Source organism: Dipteris shenzhenensis, chromosome 1 (genome assembly GCF_047967505.1).
Source record: "Dipteris shenzhenensis isolate YYH24624 ecotype China chromosome 1, Dip_SZ_1.0, whole genome shotgun sequence".
Classification (NCBI taxonomy): Eukaryota; Viridiplantae; Streptophyta; class Polypodiopsida; order Gleicheniales; family Dipteridaceae; genus Dipteris; species Dipteris shenzhenensis.
Genome location: NC_141596.1, coordinates 31,343,837 through 31,368,926, shown reverse-complemented (window position 1 = coordinate 31,368,926; position 25,090 = coordinate 31,343,837). Strand labels below are relative to the sequence as shown.

Sequence of the window (25,090 nt, the reverse complement as noted above, 5' to 3'; positions counted from 1 at the left end):
AAAGGGAAGGTGAAGCTGTACACCAAGCTAAATATGAGGTACTACGGCCCCTTTCAAGTTCTTGAGAAGATCAATGTGGTAGCTTACAGGTTGAAGATCAATGTGGTAGCTTACAGGTTGAAGGTACCTGAGCAGTGGACCATCCACAATGCTTTCCATGTTAGCTTGTTGAAGCCTTTTCATGGAGAAGTGCCACAAGATATGCCAGTTGAAGAGCAACCTGAAGTTAATGAGTAAGATGAGGTCTTGATTCTTGAGCAGATTGTGGCACATAAGGATCAGAAGGTTAATGGTAGAGTTGCCAGATGCTATCGAGTGAAGTGCAAGAATTATCTTGCGAACGATGTGATCTGGATGGAAGAGAGTGAATTGGCAGATTCACCACATGTTTTACAGCTCTACCTTGAGGCATTTGGTCTTGAGTCTACTGCGGTAGCGGCTCATTCCGGTTCAGTAGAGTACATGTCTGGAGCATTACCGGATGCTCATGGGGGGGGGTAGCACCTCCGCACCCACAGTGCAGACAGGTTCATAGGATATCTAGAGGTCGCTTGGTGACACTACGGTTTCACCCGAGGCACTGATGCTGACAATGTTTCTGCCGTGAGACTTCTATGATGAGTGATCATGACACTCCAGTTGGTTGATACACTGCCATACGGATGGATCTGCAATCCTGTTGTATGTACATTGTATTTTTGGTACTTCATGTGATGTTGTACTATGGATTATGGGCTGTTTATGCCTATTGTGACACTCTTTTCTATTTGCTGTAATTTTGGGACAGCAAACAAGATAGTTTGCTGTTTCAAGAGGGAGGTATGTCACGAGGACGTGGTGGTGGTGGTGAAGTGTCCAAACTAAATGTCACTAAATTTAGCCTAGGGTACCAAGCTAGGGGCCTTGGTTAATGCCCAAAAGGTACCTATGATTTCATGTGCAATAAGTGCAACTCCTAGTGCTATTAGAGTGGTTTCAATTTCTAAGGTCATTGGTTTGGTTCAGTGGGGTCATCCTTTAAAAATTGACCCCCTAGAGATCCTACAAACTAGGGTCATCGGTTCCCAAGCATTAGGGTCATGGTTTGGTTCAGTGGGCATCATCCTTTAAAAATTGACCCCCTAGAGATCCTACAAACTAGGGTCATTGGTTCCCAAGCATTAGGGTCATTGATCCCCCTAGGGCATTAAATTCCCACACCTCATTTTGCTTGTGTCTGTGTGTGGAGCTAGTGTGGCCTCTCTGCTTGCCTTGTGGCACCTAGGTGTCACCCCTGGAAGCCCGTGGAGCCCTTCCTTTCCTTTCCATGCTGTTTTGTGTCTTCACCCCTACCAGAAGTCCCTTATTTTGAAGATGGCGGATTTTTGCAGCCTCCCTCTTGCTGGCTGAAGTCGATTTTCGAGCTTTCTTCGCGACAGTTGTCCTCCTCTTGGTGCTCTCTGTTGCTAGAGATTTTCTCGACTTTCTTCGCGACAAAAGTCGTCCTTTCTTGAATTTGAGCCCATATTCTTGGACGCCTCTCTTCTTGCTCCTGTCTTGTGCAAGGCGCACTGAGAATTGAGGTGTTGGTGGGCTGGAATCTCCATTCTGGTGGGCCCAATCATGGGGGATCTGTTTCAGCTTGCTGAACCCTCTCTTTCTTGATCTTTTCTGGTGCTTGAAGTCACTCATAGGCAGCTCCCTCCTACCAGAGTTTGATGTCTGCAGTTTGCTGTTCAACCAACTTCTGGGGATTTTTTGGGCTGAAACAGGCTCTTTCTGTTGGCTGGATTCTTATCTTCTCTTTCTACTCTATGCTACTATCATTCTTATTGAGATTCTGCAAGGTTGGATGCCTTGCCATTGGCTCGGGAGAGGATTGGGGCACTGGTTGTGATACTCTCTTCCTGGGGGTGCAGTGGCAAGCCTTGTGCTCAGTAATGGCTTGGATATATGTGAATGCATTGCTTGGCATGTTGTCAGGTTGTTCTACTTGTGTTATGCATGGCTATTGAAGGGAACCAAGAGAATAGCATTGGGAGTTGATCACTGGCACAGCCACGGGTTGGTGTTGTACTGGGTTGCACCTGCGGGTGAGCTCTTGAAGGGAGTCCCTTGTATTTGAGCTAACCAGTAATTAAATAAATACCGCAAGGGGCACTAAGTGTTGGGGCCAACAGGTGTCACTTTTCATGCTTTTGAGTCCCTGCATTCTAGCCTCCCTTGTCTTAATGGTTCAGTGATGCTATGCTGTGAAGTTATATGCTCTAAGTTTTGTTTGTGGGCAATGGCAATGGTGCAAGTTGGCTGTATTTCAGATTTGTGAGATAATAGAGTCAATTACACTACCCTTTGTTGGTCAAAGGTTGGTTACAGGTTGGGTACTTTTGAAGTTCGAGAAAGCTAGGCTCTGCAAGTTTAAAGGTAAACAGAAAGTGTATGCAAAGTTATCTCCCAGCTACTATGACCCTTTCAGGGTTACAGAAGAAATAAATGAAGTTACATACATGTTGGCATTGCCAGAGCATTGGAGTATTCACAATGCTTTTCATGTGAGTCTTCTAAAGAAATTCGAGGGGCCAGAGCCTATTGAGCCAGTAACAGAGGATCCACCAAAAGTAGATGAGCTAGAGGAGGTCCTTCAGCCAGAGTAGATTGTGTACCATACTGTACGCAAAGGCCCTCAAGGCAAGGAATTCTACAGATATCTTGTAAAGTTCAATAATTATTCAGCATTCGATGCCAAGTGGATGGATGAAGACATGCATGTTGTTTGGTCATCCACAGCTTTTGGATGTTTACAAAGAAGCTTTTCAGTTGAGGTCAACTGAATAGAAGCCGAGGGGATGTCACCAGGCTGTAAATATTCCAAAGTCAAAGCATAAGTTGACCATTTATTGGTCATAATTAATGAGTTCTTCTTTTATTTAGTTATGTTCAAAGAGTTACTTTCATTTGGTCAAAGTCTTGACTTTGGTCAAAGATACTTAATCTCGGTTAAGTAAGCCTAACCTTAGTTAGGAAGATCTGGCTTTGGCCAAGATGGTTAACCACGGTTAACCAAGCAATTAAAGTGCTGACTTCGGTCAGAGAGTGTTAACTTCGGTCAACGAGACTTGGCTCACGCCAAGAGGGTTAACCTCGTTAACCAACGTGCGGTAACTTCTGTTGGAGAGACTTGGCCAATGTTAAGGTGCTCTGACTGATGGTCAAGCCCCTTAATTACTACCAAGAGGGTTGACCTCGGTCGGCTAAGAATTGTGTTTTATGTTTTGTTCAGTGGGAGCGCCCACAAGTGACTAGGATTAGTGTATGGTCTAATTGCATGCAAAAGCGCTAACCATTAATGGGTTTTAGTTGTTAATTGCAGGTATCAAGTGGGATTGATGTCTAGTGGGTGCAAGCCCAATGCAGCAAAGCAAATAAAACAAAACTGAAAAACCAAGTGCTATGGAGCCTGACAAGCATCTAGGAGGACGTTCGCGTGACCAAGTGCTTCGAGGACTCCAGAAATTGCCCTTTAGTGGCATGTAACTAGTTTTTAGTTAGGAAGTGGCATGTTGCCAAGAAAGAGAGCCTGAGAGCTCATGTAATTACTTCACGTTTTGGATTTTTGTAACAACAGCTCTACACTGAACTCATGTACTCAGTTTTCTCTCAAGTAATAAAAACCTTTGGGGGGGTCCAGCCTAACGATTGTCCTGGGCCGTAGTGTGTTTGCAAAGAGAGGGAGAGAGAGAGTGTTTGCAGTAAATTTTCTACGAGAGAGAAAGCACATTCATCAGTGTTTTACAGCCAAGGTGATAGTAGCATAGATTTTGGTAAGGACTGAGGACCATGGTTTGGTGGGACTGAGGCCCCTTGTTTATTGTATCCATTTTTGGATGGAAATATACTTTTGTTGGTGCTATATCTCTCTTGGATCTCTATCTATTTTCTAGCTTGCACAGACATCTATGGTTGTGAAGTACATTACAAGTAAAGAAGTTTGATTTTTCCGCGTGTAATTCCTTGGGACGCTCTATCAGTCTTCTGCTCCATGGGATACCCTCTGTAGGGATTTCATTTCTAACAGGTGTGCTCTCTGCATGTAGTATACAGATTCCCAAGTTGCCTCTGATATTGGCAAACCATGCAATGCAACCAATACCGTGGGTATCTTCTGATTACGTACTTGCATTGTTCCTCGGTCTAGGATTCTTGTTGGTTTGCGCCTCATTATCCTCTATCGCCTGAAACAAAACAATACCCTTGATTAGTGAGTCATTTGGGTGCCAAAACTATTTTAAAGGAGAAACATGAAACACTGGGTGCGCCTTACAACATAGTTACCAGGGAACGGGAACGTTTCGAAAGTTAGCCGTAAGGCGGAGCGAATCCAGAAAGATTGCCTCCGGGTGTCGGAACGGGAACTTTCCGGGAAGGGGGAACGGGGGAACGAGAACTAGAATGCCACATCATACACAACACTTCATCATATGACATGATACTATGCTAGAAAATGAAGGAAACTAACATTTTACAGCTTTGAACTTTCTATATAAGCTCTAAAATACCCAGCTGAAACTTTCAAAGAGCAAAATAAGTAAATAAAATGTTGGGGACTTTTCGGGCCCGTTCTGGTTCTGGAACAGCATTCTAGATGTCGGAACGCCTTTCCGTGGTAACTATGCCTTACAACCGTGGTAATTCCAACCTATAGGCTGCCTCTCCTATTCTTTTTAGAACTAACCACAGCCCCACAATATCAGGGTGATAACTTAACATACTCTCTTGTAGTCAAAGACTTGAAGTGTGAGGGAATAGTGAGAAAAACTTTTCTTAAACTCTCTAAAATATATATGTTCATCGGCATATGTCTTAGCCCTATCCATAGCTTGGTGGATATTAGCTCTCACAAGTGCTCGCATCTACTCATCTGAACAACATAGTTTGTCGCACTAGGCAATTCCCAACTGTAGTTGGATTTGCTAGTCTAAAGCCTTAGTTCAACTCAAATGGTCTCATTCCTGTAGAGGAATGTTTTCTGGTAAAATGCAACAATGGTAACCTCTTGTTCCACAACCCATTCATCTCCCGGCAATCCCCACTACTCATTCCCAACTTAGTCCTCAGTGCATCAAACACTACAGTCCAAAAACAACTGGTAAGTCTAGTATCCTTGTCTAGCACTAAGGTCTATGTTTTCCATGCACACATAATATATGATTAATGGACCAATCTGCAACTTTCGGGGCACTAAAAGACTCCCTAGTTGGAATAAAATGAGCCATCTTGGTAAATCAGTCAACCACCACAAGGATATTATGATATCCACCTTCCATCGTAGGTTGATCAGCTGTAAAGTTGATGGAAGTGCTCTCCCATCTGCCTAATGGTATATCCGAGCTCATATATCCATGAACATGCTTTTAATGGGATCATGTCTCTCGACACCTGGATGTCCCGCACATGGCCTATCATTGCACTGCCAGATGACCCTCGACCTAGGAGTTAGGCATGCACATGATTTACTCTCTTTTGTCTACAAGGATCATATACACGCAATAAGAGTGCATGTAGCATTCAGATACAGCAATAGTATCTTCAGACTTGTGGACTGATCGGTTTGAACGATCTTTTTTTTTGGGGGGGGTGTCAAAATCGTCCTAGTCTAATTTGAACAATGGGCTGTTATGGTTTAGGGCATTACTTTCTTAGTCCACAACATTACATAACTGAAGTTCCTTTTTTATGACATGCATTCCTCACCCATGGCTAGCCATATGGTTGTGAAAAAGACTTCATAAAGCTTTAACTCAGTGGAAAACGGTAATGGCCAAATAGTAGATAGCGACATATTTATCGTCATATTTTCTTGGAATTTAGTCGAGTTCCCTACAGATTTTTGTATACTTGACACAATCTTTGTGACAGCATATACAATATAGCTTTGCCAATCATCGCTTATGTGCCGAGAAGTTTGTATGCTGGATGTCTTCATGGACTGTTTTATCTTCAAGAATTCTTGGGGTGATTCTTCCTTTTCTTGTGGAAGACATACGAATTATTAAGAGAATGCAAAGTTCTTACTTAGTGTAGTTTATGGATACTGAGACTTGTCTTGTTATAGGTGTAAACTTGTCTACAGAGGACATAAAAGGAGGTTTCAAGAGGGCTTTTGCAGAACCATGGCCAGAACGCTTGCGATATGAGGTTTGTAGTCTTTTTGTTGCATATCAAACGATGAAACTACTAAACTGGTGGAACATATTTCATGCATGAATAGGATATAGTGATTTTAATTGAGCATCATTCAGGTGAGCAAGCTGCATGTATGTCATTGCCCCTTGGTTTTTTCATTATTTGATTATATTCAAATGTTCGGATGAACAACATGCTCATCAAATAAGGAAAAATAAAGGTTGGTCTGTTTTTAATGGAATAATGGATTTCTTGTGAATAGGGAAAACTAGTTCAAGACATGATTTTTGTTTTGAGCTTGTTTGGACTTGAGAAAGATAATTGCAATTATGATTAGCCAATGCCATATAATTTTTTTCTTAGATTGGCAGTATTTTACTGTTGTTTCTACTGCAAGAAGGGAAAATAAATGCGATAATTGCAATTCATTAAAGGCCAATGCCAAGGTTTTCCCTCTTAGATTGGCAAGGTTCTACTATTGTTTCTGTTGCAAGATAGTGATGCCTATGACTAACATGCTACATTGAGCTAGAAAAGGTTGTTGTCACAGAAAATGATGGAAGATTTGGAGGACTCCACTTATTTCATAGATTGTGAACCTTTTGAGATGAAAAGTGAAACCGGTCTCAAGGTTAACAAGAGAGTGGTAGTAGACTAACTAGCTAGCCAATGCTTTCACATTAACAATACTCAGCAAATATAGTAAATACAGATTGGGAGCTAGAGTGCTCCTGCTCAATTACAAGGACACAGATTGCCTCCAAACCCTTGGCGCCCCTTTCGGTATCTCTTTATTACTTAGAAGTCCCTTAATAGGATTACACAATGGTTACCAATCCTTCTGAACTCAGAGCATTCCACATTTCCTCAGGCATCAATGCCCAACTTCTGCCCTGCTGAGCAGGTGTCCTAGGAAGATCAAATATAAAATCCATTGCAATGCTCTCCTCGGATTCGCAATGGCTGCAACAATCCAGGTGTCTTCTGCTAGTCAAACTTGACCTTCTAGCAGATGATGCATGTTCTAACAAAGGCATCCACATCCCGTCTCAAACCCTCCACAGGATCAGAAAAAGTGCTCCATAGGACCAGTGTCACAAGAAACGTTTCTAGAATTGTACAGGCATTTCGACTAGAAACGCCTAAAATATGTATTTTACATATATTTTTACAGAATTTTACATCTACATGTAAAATTCTGCAGATAGTAGGGCCTAGGCTATATCTTCTGCAGATAATAATAGGCTATAGATATTTTTAGAAATGCTATAGAATTTTACATCCGAGTCCCGAAATAGATCTTAGTGGTTGCAAGTACATTATGCTGCACAGTACATGCATATTCCATGGTCCATATTTTAAACAGTAAGCTTTATAATTCAAAATCAAAATTCAAATTTCATCACGATTCATTCATCTTCAAAGTTCAAGTTTAAACTTTAAACTTTAAATTTTAATTTTTAATGCCCATTTGAAGTTTAAAGTTTAAACTTTGAAGGTTACGCATTGTGAAAGATGGTCCATGGATCGTTGCTCAAGACTCAAGAGTCAATCATCGATACAAAAGTCAACAAAACGTAATACATGTAACATGTCTGATGTCATAATGTTATATTGACAGCTGTATACATAAAATATAAAACCAAGGTCCAAGACTCGAAGGCCTATAGGCAGCAAGATACAAGCTAGCTGCTACAGCCTACACTCTAGTCCCTAGAGCTAGGGGAGCCTAGGGCTCTTCTGGCTCCTCTCCAAAATTTGCTGCCTCATCACTGTGATCAGCAGATGAATCAGCATCCTCTGAGAGGAAGAGGAAGTATCACCCTTGAACCAACCTGTGGCTCGCAACTGATCTAAGTCCTCTGAGTCCGTGGTGTCTTCGAATGCCTCCTCCTCCTGCTCTACCTCATCTTTGCCTCGATGTCCTCGGGATGACCATGCAGAAACAGATACATGTGATCCTTGGCTCCCTTGTGAGGCTCATGCTTGACGTTGATAACCACGAATCTGAGAAGGACCCTGGAATGATTCTGTGGCCGTGGGTGTCTCTGTATGCTCTCTCTCTCTCTCTCTCTCTCTCTCTCTCTCTCTCTCTCTCTCTCTCTCTCTCTCTTCGTTGATCCTGTCGTCATCACTCATCGTTGATCGCGTCGCGAGGTCGTCGTCGCTGATCCCGTCATTGTCATCATTGCTGATCCCATCATCGTTGCTCTCGTTGATCCGTCATCGCTAATCGTTGCTCGTCGTCGCTGATCCCATTGCTGATCCGTTGCTTCCCGTTGTTTCCATCTGATATCCGTCGCTTATGCCCCGTCACTTTAGTAGCTCTTCATCTGCTCCTCTCCCATTTCTCATGTTTGCTCCTCTCGTAGCTCCATTAGCCCTTCCGCCTGCTCCTCCCGTAGCTCCCGTCTGCTCCTCCCGCACCCCCCTCACTCGTAGACAGTGTTACCAGCAGGGTTGTAGGTAGGCTCGTGAATTAGGAACCCCTAGTTGGGTAATCCCCAGCTCAACTAGGGGGTTAGCTCAGCCAAAGGGTAACAAGAGATATGGCCAGTAAAGAATGGCCTAGCCTACCCTCCTCTTCAAAATCACCCTTTACTCCAGCAACTTCCAATAGCATAGCCCGATACGCCACTGTTGCAACTAGGACGCCTTCCCCGTATGCACATATCTATGGATAAGGCGGTCTTTTTGACCGACCCATTATTGGGTATCATGAATAGATTTGCTTCTTACAGGATCAAGTGAGAGAGCTGTGGATGTAGCTGGCAGATGCCATAACTAGAATCCAAGTTTTGGAAGGACCTGGTAAGGAGGAAGTCATTGACGAGGTTATAAAGTCATGCAATGCTTCCCCCCTACCCCAACTAGTCTTTGCAGTTAAGAATCTTGTTCAAACTAAAGTGCAGACAGCCAAGCAAGAAGTGATTGTGGAGTTTGATGCAAAGGTCAACAAAGTTGATATTCAAGAAGAAATGAAAGAACATGCAGCTAGAAAGGATAATGCTTTGAAAGTGAGATTTGGGGGGCTTCCAGATGGATGGCATAAAGAAGATGAATAATTCAGTGATACCTTTGCACATGTCAAAGCAGCCATGCCTACTATTGATTCGACAGCTGACACGGATGACAATCCTGATGATGATGGTGAGGCTTGAGTAGTCCAGATCACTCGGTGTAATGGTCATGCTCATTGCTATCATTACATTCAACTCACGAGACATACGTAAAAAAGTACTACGACAATCTCACAAGCTGAAAGGGACTAAGATATGGATAGTTGAAGAACTCACAAAAGGTCAACTAAAGGATAAGGCAAAGGAATTAGCAAAGGTTCAGGCTGCCAGAAAGGACGGTAAATGGGCAGTCTATCGTGAAAGAGTAGCACTCATTAAAGAGTTTAAATCAAAGCCAAAAGACTCTCAGTCCTAAACCGATGTATGGCCAGCTATATATATATATATGTATGTTTTATCTAGGTTTACCACGTAGGTACTTTAAATAAATGGAGCTGCCTTTGCACCCCTTGGGAGCTGCCCTGTGCCCTCCCAAAGCTGATGTACTAGTTGGTTTCTCATGTTGTCCCATAGACTTCTTTGTCTTCCGTGGACGTTAATAGACTTTCTTTCTTTCTTTCTGCAGTAGTACCATAGTTACTCGTGGTGCAAGAGCTCGAGCCATCGAACGTTACTTTCTTTCTTTCTTTCTACAGTAGTTACTCGTGGTGCACGAGCTCAAGCCATCGAACGTGTCTGACGTCAGAATCAAAGTGTATCCTTTGCAAGAATTCATAGGCATCGTCATTCTCTCAATTTCGCTAGATGGTAGACATTTCGACAGGTTTCAGCTTTATCTTGTCGGTATAACTTGCTCCGATTTCTACTCAAGGTTGCCAGTACCATTTGCAGACCTGCACGTCTCAAGCAGACATAGGTTCGCATTTACAAACAACAACCTATTGAGCTGCTCCACGCTCAACGCGACATAATTTATAAAGGACAAAGAAGTCAATTCTCACAACTTAAGAAAGAAAGAAAGTTTATTAAAGTCTTCGAAAGACCGATGGGTCTATGAGACTGTGAAAAATCTTGATACAAACAAGCTGTGTGGGTGGAGCTACTAAACGAGCATCCACTCCAATGCAGAATGCAAATGATAAGTGCTGAGTGCTACATAGTCATGTCAAAATGATAAGTGCTGAGTGCTTACATAGTCATGTCAGAATGATGATCACCTACACAACACTAAGTCCTCATCATCAGAGCGTCGAGGGGGATGAGGTAGAGAGGGCATAAAGTCAGAGATAGAGTGCCGGCAGCTGTCCGCGGACGTGGTCCTATGTCGTCTCCTAGCTCTACATCTGATAAGGGCTACAACTCTGAACAGAGAATAAATATCCCCAAGCGTAATCTGTGCATCAATCCTTTGTCTGAGCTATCGTGTCACTGGCTCTATGTCACGATCATGGCGGGGCCTCGTAGTGTGGGAGCGCGCATGGTCTGGTCGAAAGAACTCAGTGATCGAACTCTGTGAAGAGTCTGTCAAGGAGGTATGCTCATGTCTCTATGATCAAAGGCGGCTAAGCATATTTGGTCTGGAAAGGAGAGAAAGCGGGACAATATTCCAGAACTATCTCTGAAGAGGCAATAGAAGCGTCCTTAGATCTCATAGTATACTGGGCATCTAAAAATGAAATGCTCCTCTGGCTCAATCTCTTGGATGTCACATAATGTGCATGTGGGCCTCTCCCTGGGCAAACCCTCAGCCCTGCTACTCTCAATGTGAAGTCTATGTGAAGAGACCCGAAACTACCTAATAGAGATCCTCAGTGAGTGGGATAGGTTGATCTGCGTATATCCTAGTGGGTCGATAAAACCCTCCGCTGTGATATGTAAACAATGATCTCTGTAGAAGCTGAGCTTCACTGGAAGCTCGCTCAATCCCAACTAGGTCCTGAATGTGTGTAGTTGCAAAAGATCCTCACGAATGACCTGGTTGACCTCATGAGACAAGAGGGGGAAAAGGCGCGTCAATGCTATACTAGAAAGGGGGGAGTCTATCCATGTGGAGTCCCAGTCGCTCAAACCATCTCTCTTTGCGTACAAACCAACATCTTTAATCACTTGCTGCTGATAGTGCCATAGAGGAGGACAATGCTGGCCATGGTAATTTGCTGCATCCAGAAGTGCAATCTCCGTACCCTCTGGCCCGATATAGGTAGGTGATAATCTGAAATGTTGCATCAAGCTGTAGTGGAGATGACCCAAACTCAGCCAGAATGATCTGGTGAGGAATGACGGCTTATTGTGAATCATCCGTGATAGCATGAGAACCTGTACGCGCTCCACTCAAGCCCACTCTATATCTGATAGATCCGCCCCCCAACTAGGGCTGCCATACATCCCTGTTGGACGGACCAAGGAGTCAAAAAGAAAGCCCTTGGTCCGAGGGTCCTGAAAATGTGAGCGGAAGCATTGCCTCTCTAATCTAGCCAATGAAGTGTATCCTCTACTCAGTCGGGCCTGCATCGCCGGTCTTATAGTAAAGATAGGTCTAGAGAAGAGAACCCCTAGATATGTATATGACGAAACAACCTGACTCAGCAACCCGTCGAAAGTGAACTGCTCCTGGTGCATAGCAGCTTGGGAGGTGTGAAGATCATGACCTTGGTTTTACCAAGGTTGACCTTCAAATCATGGGAATCACAAAAGGACTGTAGTGCATCTAGGTGTCTCTAGAGACCCTTTGCTGAGGAAGATAAGAGTGCCACGTCATCTCCATATAACAAGATCTGAATTAGAGTGCCGGCGAGAGAGCATCCACCCCCCCCCCCCTCGTTGTTTGCATAAGTGTCTCAAGCTCATCAATGTATAGGCCAAACAAGGTTGGTGATAAAGGACACCCTTGCTTGACCCCAATAGTACTTGTGATCTCATTTGTCCGTCCAGACCTTATCTGAACTCTGCCTGAGACCCTCTCATAAAGTGCCATGACAGTTCAAGTGATCTTTTGGTCATAACTCAAGTCCTGCAGACGCTTGATGAGGTAGACTTTCGGAACCGTATCGAAAGCTTTGCGAAAGTCCACAAAGCAGCAATAAACCCTCTGTTTCCGTGTCGTCGCCTCCTCAATGATACACTTAAGTGTGAGAATGTGATCCATGGTCCCATGATCACGTCGGATTCCAGCCTGTCCATTTGCTCCCAGGTCCCTGCATCTCTACGAATTGGCTAACCTCAGAATTAAGCACTGATGCATAAATCTTGGACATGACATGTCCGATCATAATGGTCAAAATTTAACTGCCAGTCTAAACTTATTGACTAAGCAATTAAGAAGTTTCTTGTTTCTCTTCCTAGTGTGTATGTCTGCACGTATACTCCATGTTCTTTCAGATGGACCTGATGTGCAATTCTGTGAGAGGATGCGAAGAGCTAGGGTCTGCAATGAGGGATTCAAAATCCCAAATTTCTTTCACTAATTAAGAGCCAACAACCAGTTGTCTCTTTCCTTGAATTGCACGGGAGAAGCGACCCGTGTCATTGCGAACCTCCACTATACGATCTTTAATTCTATTGCAATTTGCAATACAAAAAAGACAATATAAATAATTAGATAATATAAAGCAATTAGACTACTGCAGGCTGCAGTAACTTACTAACTTAAATCTAGATTTTTAAATCACCTCAAGGCTTACCTATTTTGGACCGATGGCTTGCATACTTTCTCCAAGTACTGGGTCCATTCGCTCACAAGCACGCAATCATTCCATTTAGCAAGCTCCTTCCACAAGGGATGGAGAATATGTGCAACAGTGTGGATCGGCCTATGAAACTAATCCCATCTCTTCCTCCAAATCCCTTATATGTCATCTTTTCTGAAAATGTAGGGTTTACCAACAGAATTCAAGTTAGAACTTAGAGCTAAGGGCTTAGAGGAATCATGACTTAATATTAAGTAATAAGGGTAAGCTACAAGACTTTTGTTTTTACCTCCTCTTCTCGAGGATAGGGCAATCCTCCGTGGCTTTTCGGAGCCTCAGCATAAACTCATATAGCAGTCCCATAGTACAATCCTCGTGGTCGAAGAGTCGAAGCACAAAGTACAAGGGCTCTATGGACATCTAAATGCAAAGGGCTGCCAACACTGATTATCGAAGACAATTCCCACATTCTGTCCAGCAGGCAATATTGAGTCATTGCAGTCCAACCAATCTGGACTGGTCATCATTCGCCGAAGGCTCTCTTTGGTCTTAACTAGCCTATGAAAATTAAGCCCTTTGTGAGTCCTTGGTGAATAAGAAATTTCCAAGAAAGAATTATAAACAAATTTAAACAATCGATAATTTGATGAATGAAAATTTGAATGATGATTCATGATTCAAATTTCATACCTACTAAGAACCAAGAAAGTGCAGCCAAAGCATGTCTTCGAGGGTCTCACAAGCTCCCACGTGCACTCCCTTCTAAATAGGGCTAGTGCATGTGGCTTACGAGTGCTATGCATGATGGAGTTTATGGTTTTCAATCTTATGAGTGACTATCGTGAGATTGAAACTGCACTATGTTGTGTTTTTAGAGGATGAGTTTGGGAATGTTCCTGGATTAATCTAGGTATATAGTGCATGTGGCTTACGAGTGATATAAGTCACTAACTGCATTGCTTTTTTTACCACAACGGACACCCAAGGCAGCGTTGCAATATCCTCCATCATCAAGTCAAGAGAGTGTAAAGCTCAAGGAGTCATACTATCTTGGGATATTTCTCCTCAAGGAGACTTCCCGTTCTCCTGCAGTTGGAGCCATTGGAGTCCGAACAGGCAGCCCAATCACTATCAGTGAATCCATGCATAACAAGTGAAGTATCAGCCTCATAAAGAAGGCCCAAATGTTCAGTGCCTTTGAGATACCATAAGACACGCTTCACAGCATGCCAATGGTGCGTAGAGGGATGGTGCATATATCTACTCAATTGTGAGACAGCATACTGTAAATCAGGTCTCGGTAGAGAGTGACATGCACCGTTGCCATCCTCAGAAGAGAAGTGAAAACCAAGCTCTAATGGTGTGGATAGTAGCTTGCAATCCTCAAACTGAAAACGCTGCAAAATTTGTCCAATTTACTTGGATTATGACATCAAAATGCCCCCCTCACTGCTAGCAAATTGGATGCCCAGATAGTAGTGCAAAAGACCAAGATCAGACATAGCAATTGTCTTATGCAAGCTTAAAATCTGCAATTTCCTTAGCATGTGTCCGAGTCACAAGCATGTCATCCACACCAAGGATCCACAAACATCACTATGAACCAGATAAAGCTTGCGTGAAGCACCAACTCTCCCATCCTTGGGAAAGTTGAGGTGTCCAAACCTCTCATGCCACAAATGGATGTCTGCCATGGTAGAAGAATCAAGAGCAAAGGCATGTGCATCTGCAAGTGCAGCATCATCCAAACATCTATCATAAGCATTAAGTCTATACAAACCTCTAGTCAATGTGTCAGTTAAGACCATGGTTAAGACATGTGTAGCATCATACACTGCACACTGAACACCATCAAAAAGAACATGATAGCCACATGTAGCTATGGCTGAAATAGAAATGAGGTTCTTGCGAATGCCTGGGACATAAAGCACATTCTCTAGAGTGACAAGACTATCAGAAACAGAAGTAAGAGCAACTTGCCCAACACCTTTCACGGTATATGATGCATTATTGGCACATGTGACACTCCCTCCCTTAGATGTATGCTCTAGTGAGCTGAATAACTTCCTGCAGGAGTAATGTGCTTGCTAGCACCACTATCAAAGAACCAAGCATCATGAACATCAGAAATTGCCATGCAGGCATCATGAACATCAGGATTATACTGACATGTAACCAAGAAATCCCAATGTTGGTCTTGTGCAAAATTAGTTGACTCATGTCGATCGTCTACACTATGAGAACCAAATACTGCAAGACTAGACTCTTTCTTCTTCTTTTCAGATGCAATTCTCTTCCTGCATTTAGAGATATCATGCCCAGGTTTTCTGCAATAGTTACATCTCGTCTTCTTTTTGTTATCCCCCAAAGAAGAGGCACCATGAGAATGATCAGCATGTGAATGAGGGGGTTTACCAGCTGAAACCTTGCCTTTTCCTTTGTGTTTATGTTGGGCAGCAAAGGCTTGATCACTAGCCAGAGGGGAAGAGAAGGTGGCTTTGGCAAAAGGTAAGATGGGAGGGCGAAGGCGAATCCAAGCCCATGCAGAATCCTTCCAAAAACAAACACTCAGTCAACAGTCAGTGGAGCACATGCCAACCAATCACCAAAAAGCCCTTACTGCACCATCCTTCTTGAAGGGAAACCTGTGCATCTTCCCAAGTATGCACCCTTCACAGGCATGAGGGCGAGGTGACTCCAAGGGAGGCAAAGCATCAACCATAGAGTGTTTTTGAAGTGGCATCAAGATGCCATAACTCATATGTCTATATCTGGCATGCCACAACTCCGCATTCTGCATAGCAACAATGGGAGTAGAAACTGCAATTGCATTATCTGATCTTTTCTCAAAAATATCAAGCTGAAAAAGACCACAAAACAGCATGCCAGATAGTCTCAAGGCATAATCATCTTCTCTATCTTGATCTGCACACTTGTTATCTTCAAAGACAACCTGAAATCCTCTTTTATTGAGAGAGGACACTGAAAGCAAATTCTTCTTGATTCCAAGTACATAAAGCACATCATGAATTCTGAAATTTGTGCCATCTGTGGCTGTAAGTACAATCTCACCAATACCACAAACTGAATAAGAAGAATCATTTGCACAAGACACCCTTTTTCTAGCGAATCTCACCAATACCACAAACTGAATAAGAAGAATCATTTGCACAAGACACCCTTTTTCCAGCGGGTGATGGATGCAGAGAATCAAACAAACACTTCCTGGAAACGATATGTTTGGTGGCACCACTATCAAAGTACCAATTGTTCAATGTCTCATTGACATTGAAAGTGCATGCATCCTTAGAAGGATCATAACTGCAAGTCAGAAAAGCATAAGAGTCACTCTCAGATGTGGCTGTAGTATCCGGGGCAGCCACGTGAAAATCAAAAGAAATGCAAGTAAAAAAGGCATAGTCTTCCTCCACTAAGTTGGCTGAAGCATCACCACCATCATGTGCACGAGGAGCTGAATCTGTGACAGCCATACTTGAATCCTTTTTCTTTACTTTGGCAATTCTTTTCTTGCACTCTCCTATGTAGTGACCCGGCTTCTTACAATAATGACAAAACGCCCTTTTTCATGGGCTTCTCTGCATCATTCTTAGTTTTGGAGAGCAATGCATGCAAATGCCGTCCATTAGTGTCACTCTAGCGACTTGAGGAGAGGAGAGGGGAGAGGAGGAGGAGGAGAGACTTGAATTTCGAAAGCATGGCATACTCAGCAGCCCCGTGAAGCCATGTTCTTCCTGCAACAAAAGCCCTATCAACTCATGAAACGTGAGAGGGTTGCCACCTCCCCTCAAAGACAAGTTCAATGAGGTATGAAAACCAAGATAAGACTCAGGAAGAGAATTCAAAGTGGTAGTAACCATCTCTCAATCTGGAGTGATCTCATCAATATTGAACAATTGCTCTTAGAAATCCTGAAATTTAGTTAGGTGTTCAGACATAGAGTCACCCTCATCCATATGAATATGAGTCAACTCTCTCTTCAAGAAAGATACCCTGGCATCATTGTGGGCCGCAAACATACTCTCCAAAATATCCCAAGCTGCCTTTGAGGTCTTGCATGACCGAATGTGCGGTATAATAAACCTTTTGACAAAAAGAGAGAAGACTGAAAGTGCTTGTGCATCACGTGAATCCCACCTTTTCTGTTCTTGTGTGGGAGGCACCACTGCACCTAGCACTTGTCCTGCACCCTAAGCTTGTCCTCTATCCCTTCCTCCACCTTGTTGAGGAGGAGTGACAAGTGCAACCGCTGGCCGTGTCTCATCCCCAATGACATTGTTACGCTCAAGTCGAGGTAACATGACCTTGGAAGGGTCAGTCGGCATTTTTCTTTAAAGGATCAATGTTTGTATTATATTTGTTTGGGCTTCATGTAAATGATAAAAAAGGAATAAAGGTCAAGGTCCTTGGTGAGGGTGACATGGCACTAGACTAGGTGGATCTAAGGCTAAGGGACCTAAATGCATTAAATGTGCCTAGGGGCAAATGGTTTTAATGATATCCCAAGAGAGGGGTAAATGATGCATTAAGGAGGGACCCTAGAAAGAAGACATGTGGCATACGAGATCCATCTAGGGAATTTTGGGGCTTGGTGGAATTTAGTAGGCAGGAGCTTCACGTAACAATTGATTTGGATATAGGAGATCTTGCTACCACCGAGGTTGGCTGGGAGGTTATTGAATGTGCATGCACCCGTGATTTGACGTAAGAGTTTAGGAGCAAGCAGATTTTCGCGTATCATTTGGTATCAGAGCGTTGGTCGAATCAAGCGTCGTGATGGGAAACTGCTACGCGGAGTGGAAGCAGAAAGATCAAAGGGATTGCTACGTGCGCTTGGAGATATCCCGTCACCTGCATGGGTATATGTTTCGAGGTGTGTGAGCTGGATTGGGAAAAAAATTATGCCTTTGGACGGGCTTGAGGAGGATTGCAGGAGTTTCCCTAGTATAGGGAAAAGCGGGTTTGGTTACAGTGTGATATATGCCTGGTTAGCTATACATTTGGAAGTTGGACTTGTGATTTGTAATTACAGTTTCAAGCGGTGTTTTATTATTATTATTATTTTTTTAATTTTTCTAAACACACACCCATTGACCTAATGCAAGTAGAAGAAGCTTCTTCTAGGATGGATCCCGTAGAGTCGGGAGTCTGGCCGACCCCGCAGGTGTCGCGCCCAGCAGGTCATACACTGTCTGGCAAAATCGCAATGTTAGAGGATGCCTTGTAACAGATTTTAGCGCAATAGTTACAAACAAATGTAGGGCAGTCTAAGCTCAAGAAAATGGTGCATAGTATGTCTGCTAGACCATCTCGTGAGGAGAAAGGTAAATCGCCGATGGAACCGGAGTCCAGTGTTCGTACGGTCGAGCCTAGGAGGGCTAAGGTGCCTAATATTGCCAATTATAGGCCAGAAAAGTATTCTGGTCGGATGTCTAACCGTAGTTCCGATATCATTGAGACCTGGTTACACAAATGGGACGAGGCCTTCGCCATTTGTGAAATCAGGAATGATATGAAGAAAATCCGCGAGGCCACCCATATGTTTAATGAGGCAGCGGATAGGTGGTGGATAAAACAGCAGAAAGATGGAGTAGCATCCACTACTTGGGAGGGGTTTAAAAAGGAATTTAGAAAACACTTCCTACCTCCTGAAGAAGCATCCCGAGCTTGGGATCAGTATCGAAACCTTCGGCAGAGAAATTTATCAGTGGCGGAATACACTGATAAGTTTAGAGAAAGTATAATGAAGGTTGATGAACCCCTACCTCAGTCAATCCAAGTAAAAGATTTTATCTTTGGATTGAATGATCGGATAAAGATCAAAGTTCGGGCTAAGTATGCGAACACGCTAGATGAAGCAATAGCCATAGCCCTGAACTATGAGGATGCAAAAGGGAAGAGACCAAGTGGGTTTGTGTAGGTTGGGACTCAGTATAGGTACCTGAAGAAAACTGGGTTTAAGAAGAAGTGGATTAGCAAAGGGAGTGCCTCACAGCCTAGTGGTCAAGCCAAGCAGGCGAAACCAGTTGAGACTCCTAAATCAAGTACCACCATTGGAATGAAAAGAAAAGTAATACCAATGGCAGCCCGGGCTTGGTTGAAGTCTTCTTTGAACGAAGAGCAAAGGGAAAAAGCGAGGAGAGAAGACTTGTGTTTTGGTTGCCTTCAGCCTCATCAGTGGAAAGATTCTCCACGAAACAAAGATCGTCGGATGACTGAGATGGTGGTCTCAAAATGCGACGTAGAAATGGAGGGAAGTCCCAGAGCAGAACAGATGCAGATTCAGCTAGCGGGATCTTCTCAAAGGTCAGTACCTTTTTTGTTATGTGTGTCTATTGCTAAGTTAGTAACTAGTGCACCTAATAATATCCTGTCAAAGCCCACAGCAACGGGGTATACAGCCTTCAATGATACGGAGTTAATTAAGATGAAAGGGCAAGTAGCTAATCATGATGTCATTGTGTTGTCAGACTCAGCGTCAACGCACAATGTAATTAACTCCAAGCTTGTAAAGAGGCTGAAACTAAAGACTAGCCCATCTGACTATGCATATACAGTCAGAATGGCAGATGGAAGTTCAACTTAAGTATGGGACTAAAGGGTTACCCAGTTGGAGCTTCGAATTCAGGACTTTGCTGAGAAGCTTGATTTTGAAATGACTAAGCTTGCTCATGTAGACATAGCCTTGGGTAAGGCTTGGCATTCTAGGAAGAATCCAGCCATAGATTGGAAAAAGCACATTTATCAATTCAAGATGAATGATGTGTTGTATGTCTTACGAGGTGAAAGGGATCGAAAAGCTCAAGAAGAGTTTTTGTTTCTTTGTACAGCATCGGTAGAGCCGATTGATGATTCTTCGGCTAGCACTGATGTTGCTCAGAATGGAGAGATGGCCAAGCTGGCTGATCAAATAGCAGAAGAGTGCTCTGATTGTTTTAGGGATGAGCTACCTTATGGGTTACCTCCAGAGCGGAATGTTCAACATAAGATTGAACTAATCCCGGGGGCAGAACCTGTAAATAGACCTCCCTATAGGTTGAGTTTTACTGAAGAGGCGGAGGTGCGAAGACAACTGGAAGAATACCTCAAGTTGGGGCAGATTGAACTAAGTTTCTCACCTTTTGCTTCGCCATTGATATTAAAGAAGAAGAACGATGATACTTTTCGCCTCTGTATAGATTACAAAGCATTGAATAATATCACTAGTAAGCACAGGTATCCGATGGCTCGGATCGATGATTTGCTAGATGCATTACATGGGGCCGTAATTTTTAGTAAGATAGATCTCAAATGTGGCTACCATCAGATCCGTATTAGAGCCGAGGATGTGCATAAAACCGCGTTTAGAAGCAGGTTTGGACATTATGAGTTTTTGGTAATGCCCTTTGGACTTACCAATGCTCCAGCTACATTCGTCATGCTTATGAACGACTTACTACGTCCGCATTATTGAGCATTACTGAAAGTATTACTGAGCATCATGAACACTTAAGAATAGTGTTCAGTACTTTGAGGAAAGCCAGTCTTTATGTAAATACAAAGAAAACTATACTATGTATGGTAAGACTTGAATACTTAGGATTCATAATTACTCCTCAGGGGGTAGAAATGGATCCAAAGAAAGTGCTGCGATACTGACTTGGCCAATCCCAGAGAGTTTAACCGCTTTGCGATCATTCTTGGGATTTGTCCAATTTTATTGAACGCATATCAAAGGATATTCCGAAATAGTATCGCCATTGACTGATCTGACCTCAGATAAAGTACCTTTTATATGGGGACAGAATCAACAGGAAAGTTTTAACATCATAAAACAAGCTGTGGTCTCAGAACCGGTGTTAAAAATAGTTGATCCCCAGAGACTGTTTTTCCTTGAAACCGATGCAAGTGGCATTGCGGGATGGTATGCTGAAAAGAAATGGCACGGTAGTAGTACCTAATCAGAATGATCTCAGATGCGGGAGATGCTAGCACTTGCGAGAGCTAACATCCGCCAAGCTATGGATAGAGCTAAGGTGTATGCGGATGAAAATTGATCTGCTAGAGAATTTAAGGAAGGAGAAAATGTTTTTCTCAGAGTTCCTTCGCACTCTAAGTCTTTGACTGCATAAGAGTGTGCTAAATTATCACCTCGATATTGTGGGCCATGGTTAATTCTAAAATGAATAGGCAAGGTAGCCTATAAATTAGAATTGTTACAGGGTTGTAAGATGCACCCAGTGTTTCATGTTTCTCGTTTAAAGAAATTTTTGCATACAGGTGACTCACTAATCGAGGGTGTTGTTTTGTTTCAGGAGATAGAGGATAATGCAAGATGCAAACCAACAGGAATCCTGGACCGAGGAACAATGCAAGTGCGCAATCGGAAGATACCCACAGTGTTGGTTGCATGGCATGGTCTACCTCTATCAGAAGCTACCTGGGAATCCGTATACCAGGTATGGAGAGTGTTCTGAGACTTTATCATCGAGGACGTTGATGCCTGAAGAGGGAAGGAATGTTACGCTCAAGTCGAGGTAACATGACCTCGGAAGGGTCAGTCGGCATTTTCCTTTAAAGAATCAATGTTTGTATTATATTTGTTTGGGCTTCATGTAAATGATCAAAAAGGAATAAAGGTCAAGGTCCTTGGTGAGGGTGACATGGCACTAGACTAGGTGGATCTAAGGCTAAGGGACCTAAATGCATTAAATGTGCCTAGGGGCAAATGGTTTTAATGATATCCCAAGAGAGGGGTAAATGATGCATTAAGGAGGGACCCTAGAAAGAAGACATGTGGCATACTAGATCCATCTGGGGAATTTTGGGGCTTGGTGGAATTTAGTAGGCAGGAGCTTCACGTAACAACTGATTTGGATATAGGAGAGCTTGCTACCACCGAGGTTGGCTGGGAGGTTATTGAATGTGCCTGCACCCGTGATTCAACGTAAGAGTTTAGGAGCAAGCAGATTTTCGCGTATCAGACATAATCCCACAAATGTTTGCCAACTAAAATATTGCGTACCATAAAGAGTAATTGGTACCATCCAGCTTATCCTCATATGTGAGGATGCCAAATACTTCATTGGGATTGTTTTGGGCCACAACTGGCAAAGAAAACAAAATGCAGCAAATGTGACAAGAAATATCTCTTCCTGGGATTTCAGATGCACAACCCAAAAACTGCCAAAATAATACTGCAAAAATGCCAAATGTCTGCAATGTCACTCAAACTGAGTCCAAAATTGCCTACAAAGATGCCAAACAGCTTGTACACTGCAAAATTGCATCTAAATGCCAAAAGCCCCAAATTCTTGCAGGAAATTGCAACCGAAAGAGGGCAAATTTACTGAAAGCCCCAAATTTTGCAATTTGCTTGCAAAAGCCCCAAATTTGCAGATTTATTTGCAAAGCTTGCAAAGCAAGAGAATTTGCCCTAAATTTCTCTTCCAACAGATCTACGAAACAATGGCTATCCTTGCAAAATGCACCTGCAAGAAGACCCTGCAAGGTGACTTTAAAGAGAAAAGAACCTGCACAGAAAGCCTTCTTCACCACACCTCCTGCAAATGAAGCAGCAGTCCCGTTCAAGTTATACAAAATGTACGGACTGTTTTACGAAGATGTGTACGGACACCGTGCACTGTACGGTGCAATCACGTGCTGTAACTGTACTGACGGTCAGATGTACGATCAGGCAACGTATGGAAGAACTATCAGCATACGGACTGGTACGGTGCCTACAGATTCATTGTACGGACGGGTAGTGCACGTGCACTGGTAGGGAAGCTTGGTTGCGTGTACGGCGGTATGTACGGACGAAGTATTGTCGCACATGCAGGTACTTATGCTGGAGCATACAGAATCTATACGGCAGTACGGCGTTGAGTGTGTACAGACATGTACCATACGGACGAGCCTGTATGGCAAGACAAAGCTGTACAGCAGAGGGTTGTTGTACGGCAGAAGGAGCTGGTCGGAGCAGGAGGAGTTGATCGCGGAGCTTGTCTTGCTCTGATACCAAAATGAAGGAGAGAATGAGAGCAAGAGCAAAGAACAAGAGAGAGCAAACCACACAAGTGTACTAAAAGAGATAGGAAACAAGATACAAGCATAAGGTTTTGTTTTAGTGACAAAACCTTATCCTAACTACTAATTGTAGTCAGGGGTCCTCACTATGGTTAGGGGAAAAACCTCTAATGAGGGAAAAGTGCCCCTAACCCACTTATTGGTCAAACGTTGGTCAATGCCATGAATTTTGGCGATAATTTCAACATTCCTTTCTTCTATATTTAAATGTTATCTTTCTCTTTTGTTTATTTGATGTATTTTAGTAAGCATTGGGTTTGCCCAAGAGACTCCGCAGGTCTTTAGAAACCCAGTATAGCTGCTTATGCTCGGGCACTGATGACGACATAAGTGTTGCTTTGCTTGTTAAGTATGTCTTCCTTTTGTTTTTCAAAAAATCGTGTTTCCTCTTTTTTCTTCTCTTTTGTTTTCTCTTCTAGATTTTTGGACTTTAGAACAACAAAAAATCTAAATTTGTACGATTGGATATATTCTAGTCTCACACAAATGTCTTTACATCATAGGACATTATAGTATGTTTGTAACATGATCTTAAAGAGTAGAGAATCCAATGGCCTGAAAACCTTGTGGACTTTGAATTGAGAACCAGATGTTGTGAAGGGGAAGGGCCTATATATTGTCATCATACCCTATAAAAAGTGCATGAGGGTGCTGTTTTCCCATTGGATGACATACAACTCTTTTTGTGATTTGCAATTTCTGAATGCAGCATTCAATTATGTGCATATCGATTGTGTTTGGCGCAATTGGTTCATAACACCCACTCATGGGTTTTGGTGGGATGAGGCCAAATACAGCCCTTGCAGTCTTTACTTTGCATGAATATCATGAATTGAGGCTGTTTTCAGTAGACTGCTGAATTTGCATTGCAAATGTATTTTAAAGTCTTTAAGGGCGATATTCTTTTGATTTTAGTCACAAAATACAATAGACATAAGTTATTAAAAGTTTTGAATGTCTGAAGAACATTGTTGGCAATCTATCTTACCTTCCTCAAATTAAACACTTCATCTTAGCAAAAACTAACCAAGAGAAACAAATTTTGAATGACTTTGTACTCCAAAATTATTCCAGGGTGATGGCAAACCATTCTGGAGATATGCTGTGGCACTGGCGACTGGCTGCAAAGATGAGAAGTTTTTTGAGGAACTTTATTATGTACCCCTCTACATGCTGTCAACTATCAATTTTCACGAGAATTCGTTAACTAGTTTTCTGTTCATAAGACCTGCCTGCTGCTATCATCTTCCTACAGAAAGGGGTGAACAATTTTATTCAACAGTCCAAGTCCCTTCCCTTCCTTCTATACACTTTAGCATTGCACTTTTGTAATATCTTGTGACTGCCTTCTCTCAGCATTTTTCAAGGGCAGCAGCTTGGAAACTACCAGCCGGTGCTGCGAGTACTTTAAATCGCTTAAAGAATTCAGGAGGTATGATGATATTTACGTGCTGTGGTCATCAATGTGGATGTGCCAAAGTCCAACTGCTAGAACACGTCCATATTTGTTTCACATTAGTCCTATATATCTTATTTATTATTCTTGAATGAGGTTTCAAGTCACTGATGGACATTTAATTTATATGCCTTCAGTGAAACTTGGAGTTGTTTCAAACTTCGACTCTCGGTTGCGCCCACTCTTACAAGAATTAAACATTGCCAATTTGTATGGGTGGCTTGCTGCTTGCAAATTTTCCTCCTACTAAGAAACTTACATAAAGTAGATTTATTTTCACTTCAGGTGTGTTGTGTTTGTTGTCAAAGAGTGTGAACCGATGACCCTTGTCTATTGGTTATTGCCTTCAGGTTCCATTCTGTTATCGTGTCATGCGAAGTTGGTCATGAAAAGCCTGATCCTCAGATATTTGAAGCTGCTCTTAGTAAGGAATTGTGGTTGTGTTGGAATTCATCTTTTTGAAGGAAAACTTTGATTAGACATCTGTGAAATATAGATCTTTTTCTTTTGATTTACATACTGAAATTCAAGAAAGAAAAGGAACATGAAATGTTACATTTTAGGCTCAATATACAAGCTACAAAATGAAATGGTTAAGTGACAAGTTCCACAGGAGCTTCCCTTCTCTGGTCTGATAAGGTGGAAGAAGGGGCCATCTGTAGGTGAGGCTGAAAATGGCA

The 25,090-nt window shown here is 42.7% G+C and overlaps 1 protein-coding gene across 7 annotated transcripts in view; it reads left to right on the top strand.

The window, feature by feature from the left end:
* LOC147905695 (uncharacterized) overlaps positions 1 to 25,090 on the top strand; it is a 122,489-nt gene that overhangs the window by 40,626 nt on the left and 56,773 nt on the right. For 6 of the 7 annotated variants that reach the window (XR_015541743.1, XR_015541745.1, XR_015541744.1 and 3 more), the window contains 5 exons: positions 6,092 to 6,174; positions 24,029 to 24,112; positions 24,311 to 24,386; positions 24,548 to 24,620; positions 24,761 to 24,834. Coding sequence is in view for 4 of the 7 variants with exons in the window: in XM_087381275.1 (XP_087237401.1) it covers positions 6,092 to 6,174; positions 24,029 to 24,112; positions 24,311 to 24,386; positions 24,548 to 24,620; positions 24,761 to 24,834 (390 nt within the window). In the remaining 3 variants the exon portion in view is untranslated. The remainder of the gene's footprint in view (positions 1 to 6,091; positions 6,175 to 24,028; positions 24,113 to 24,310; positions 24,387 to 24,547; positions 24,621 to 24,760; positions 24,835 to 25,090) is intronic. The other variant, XM_087381266.1, reaches the window with a different exon arrangement.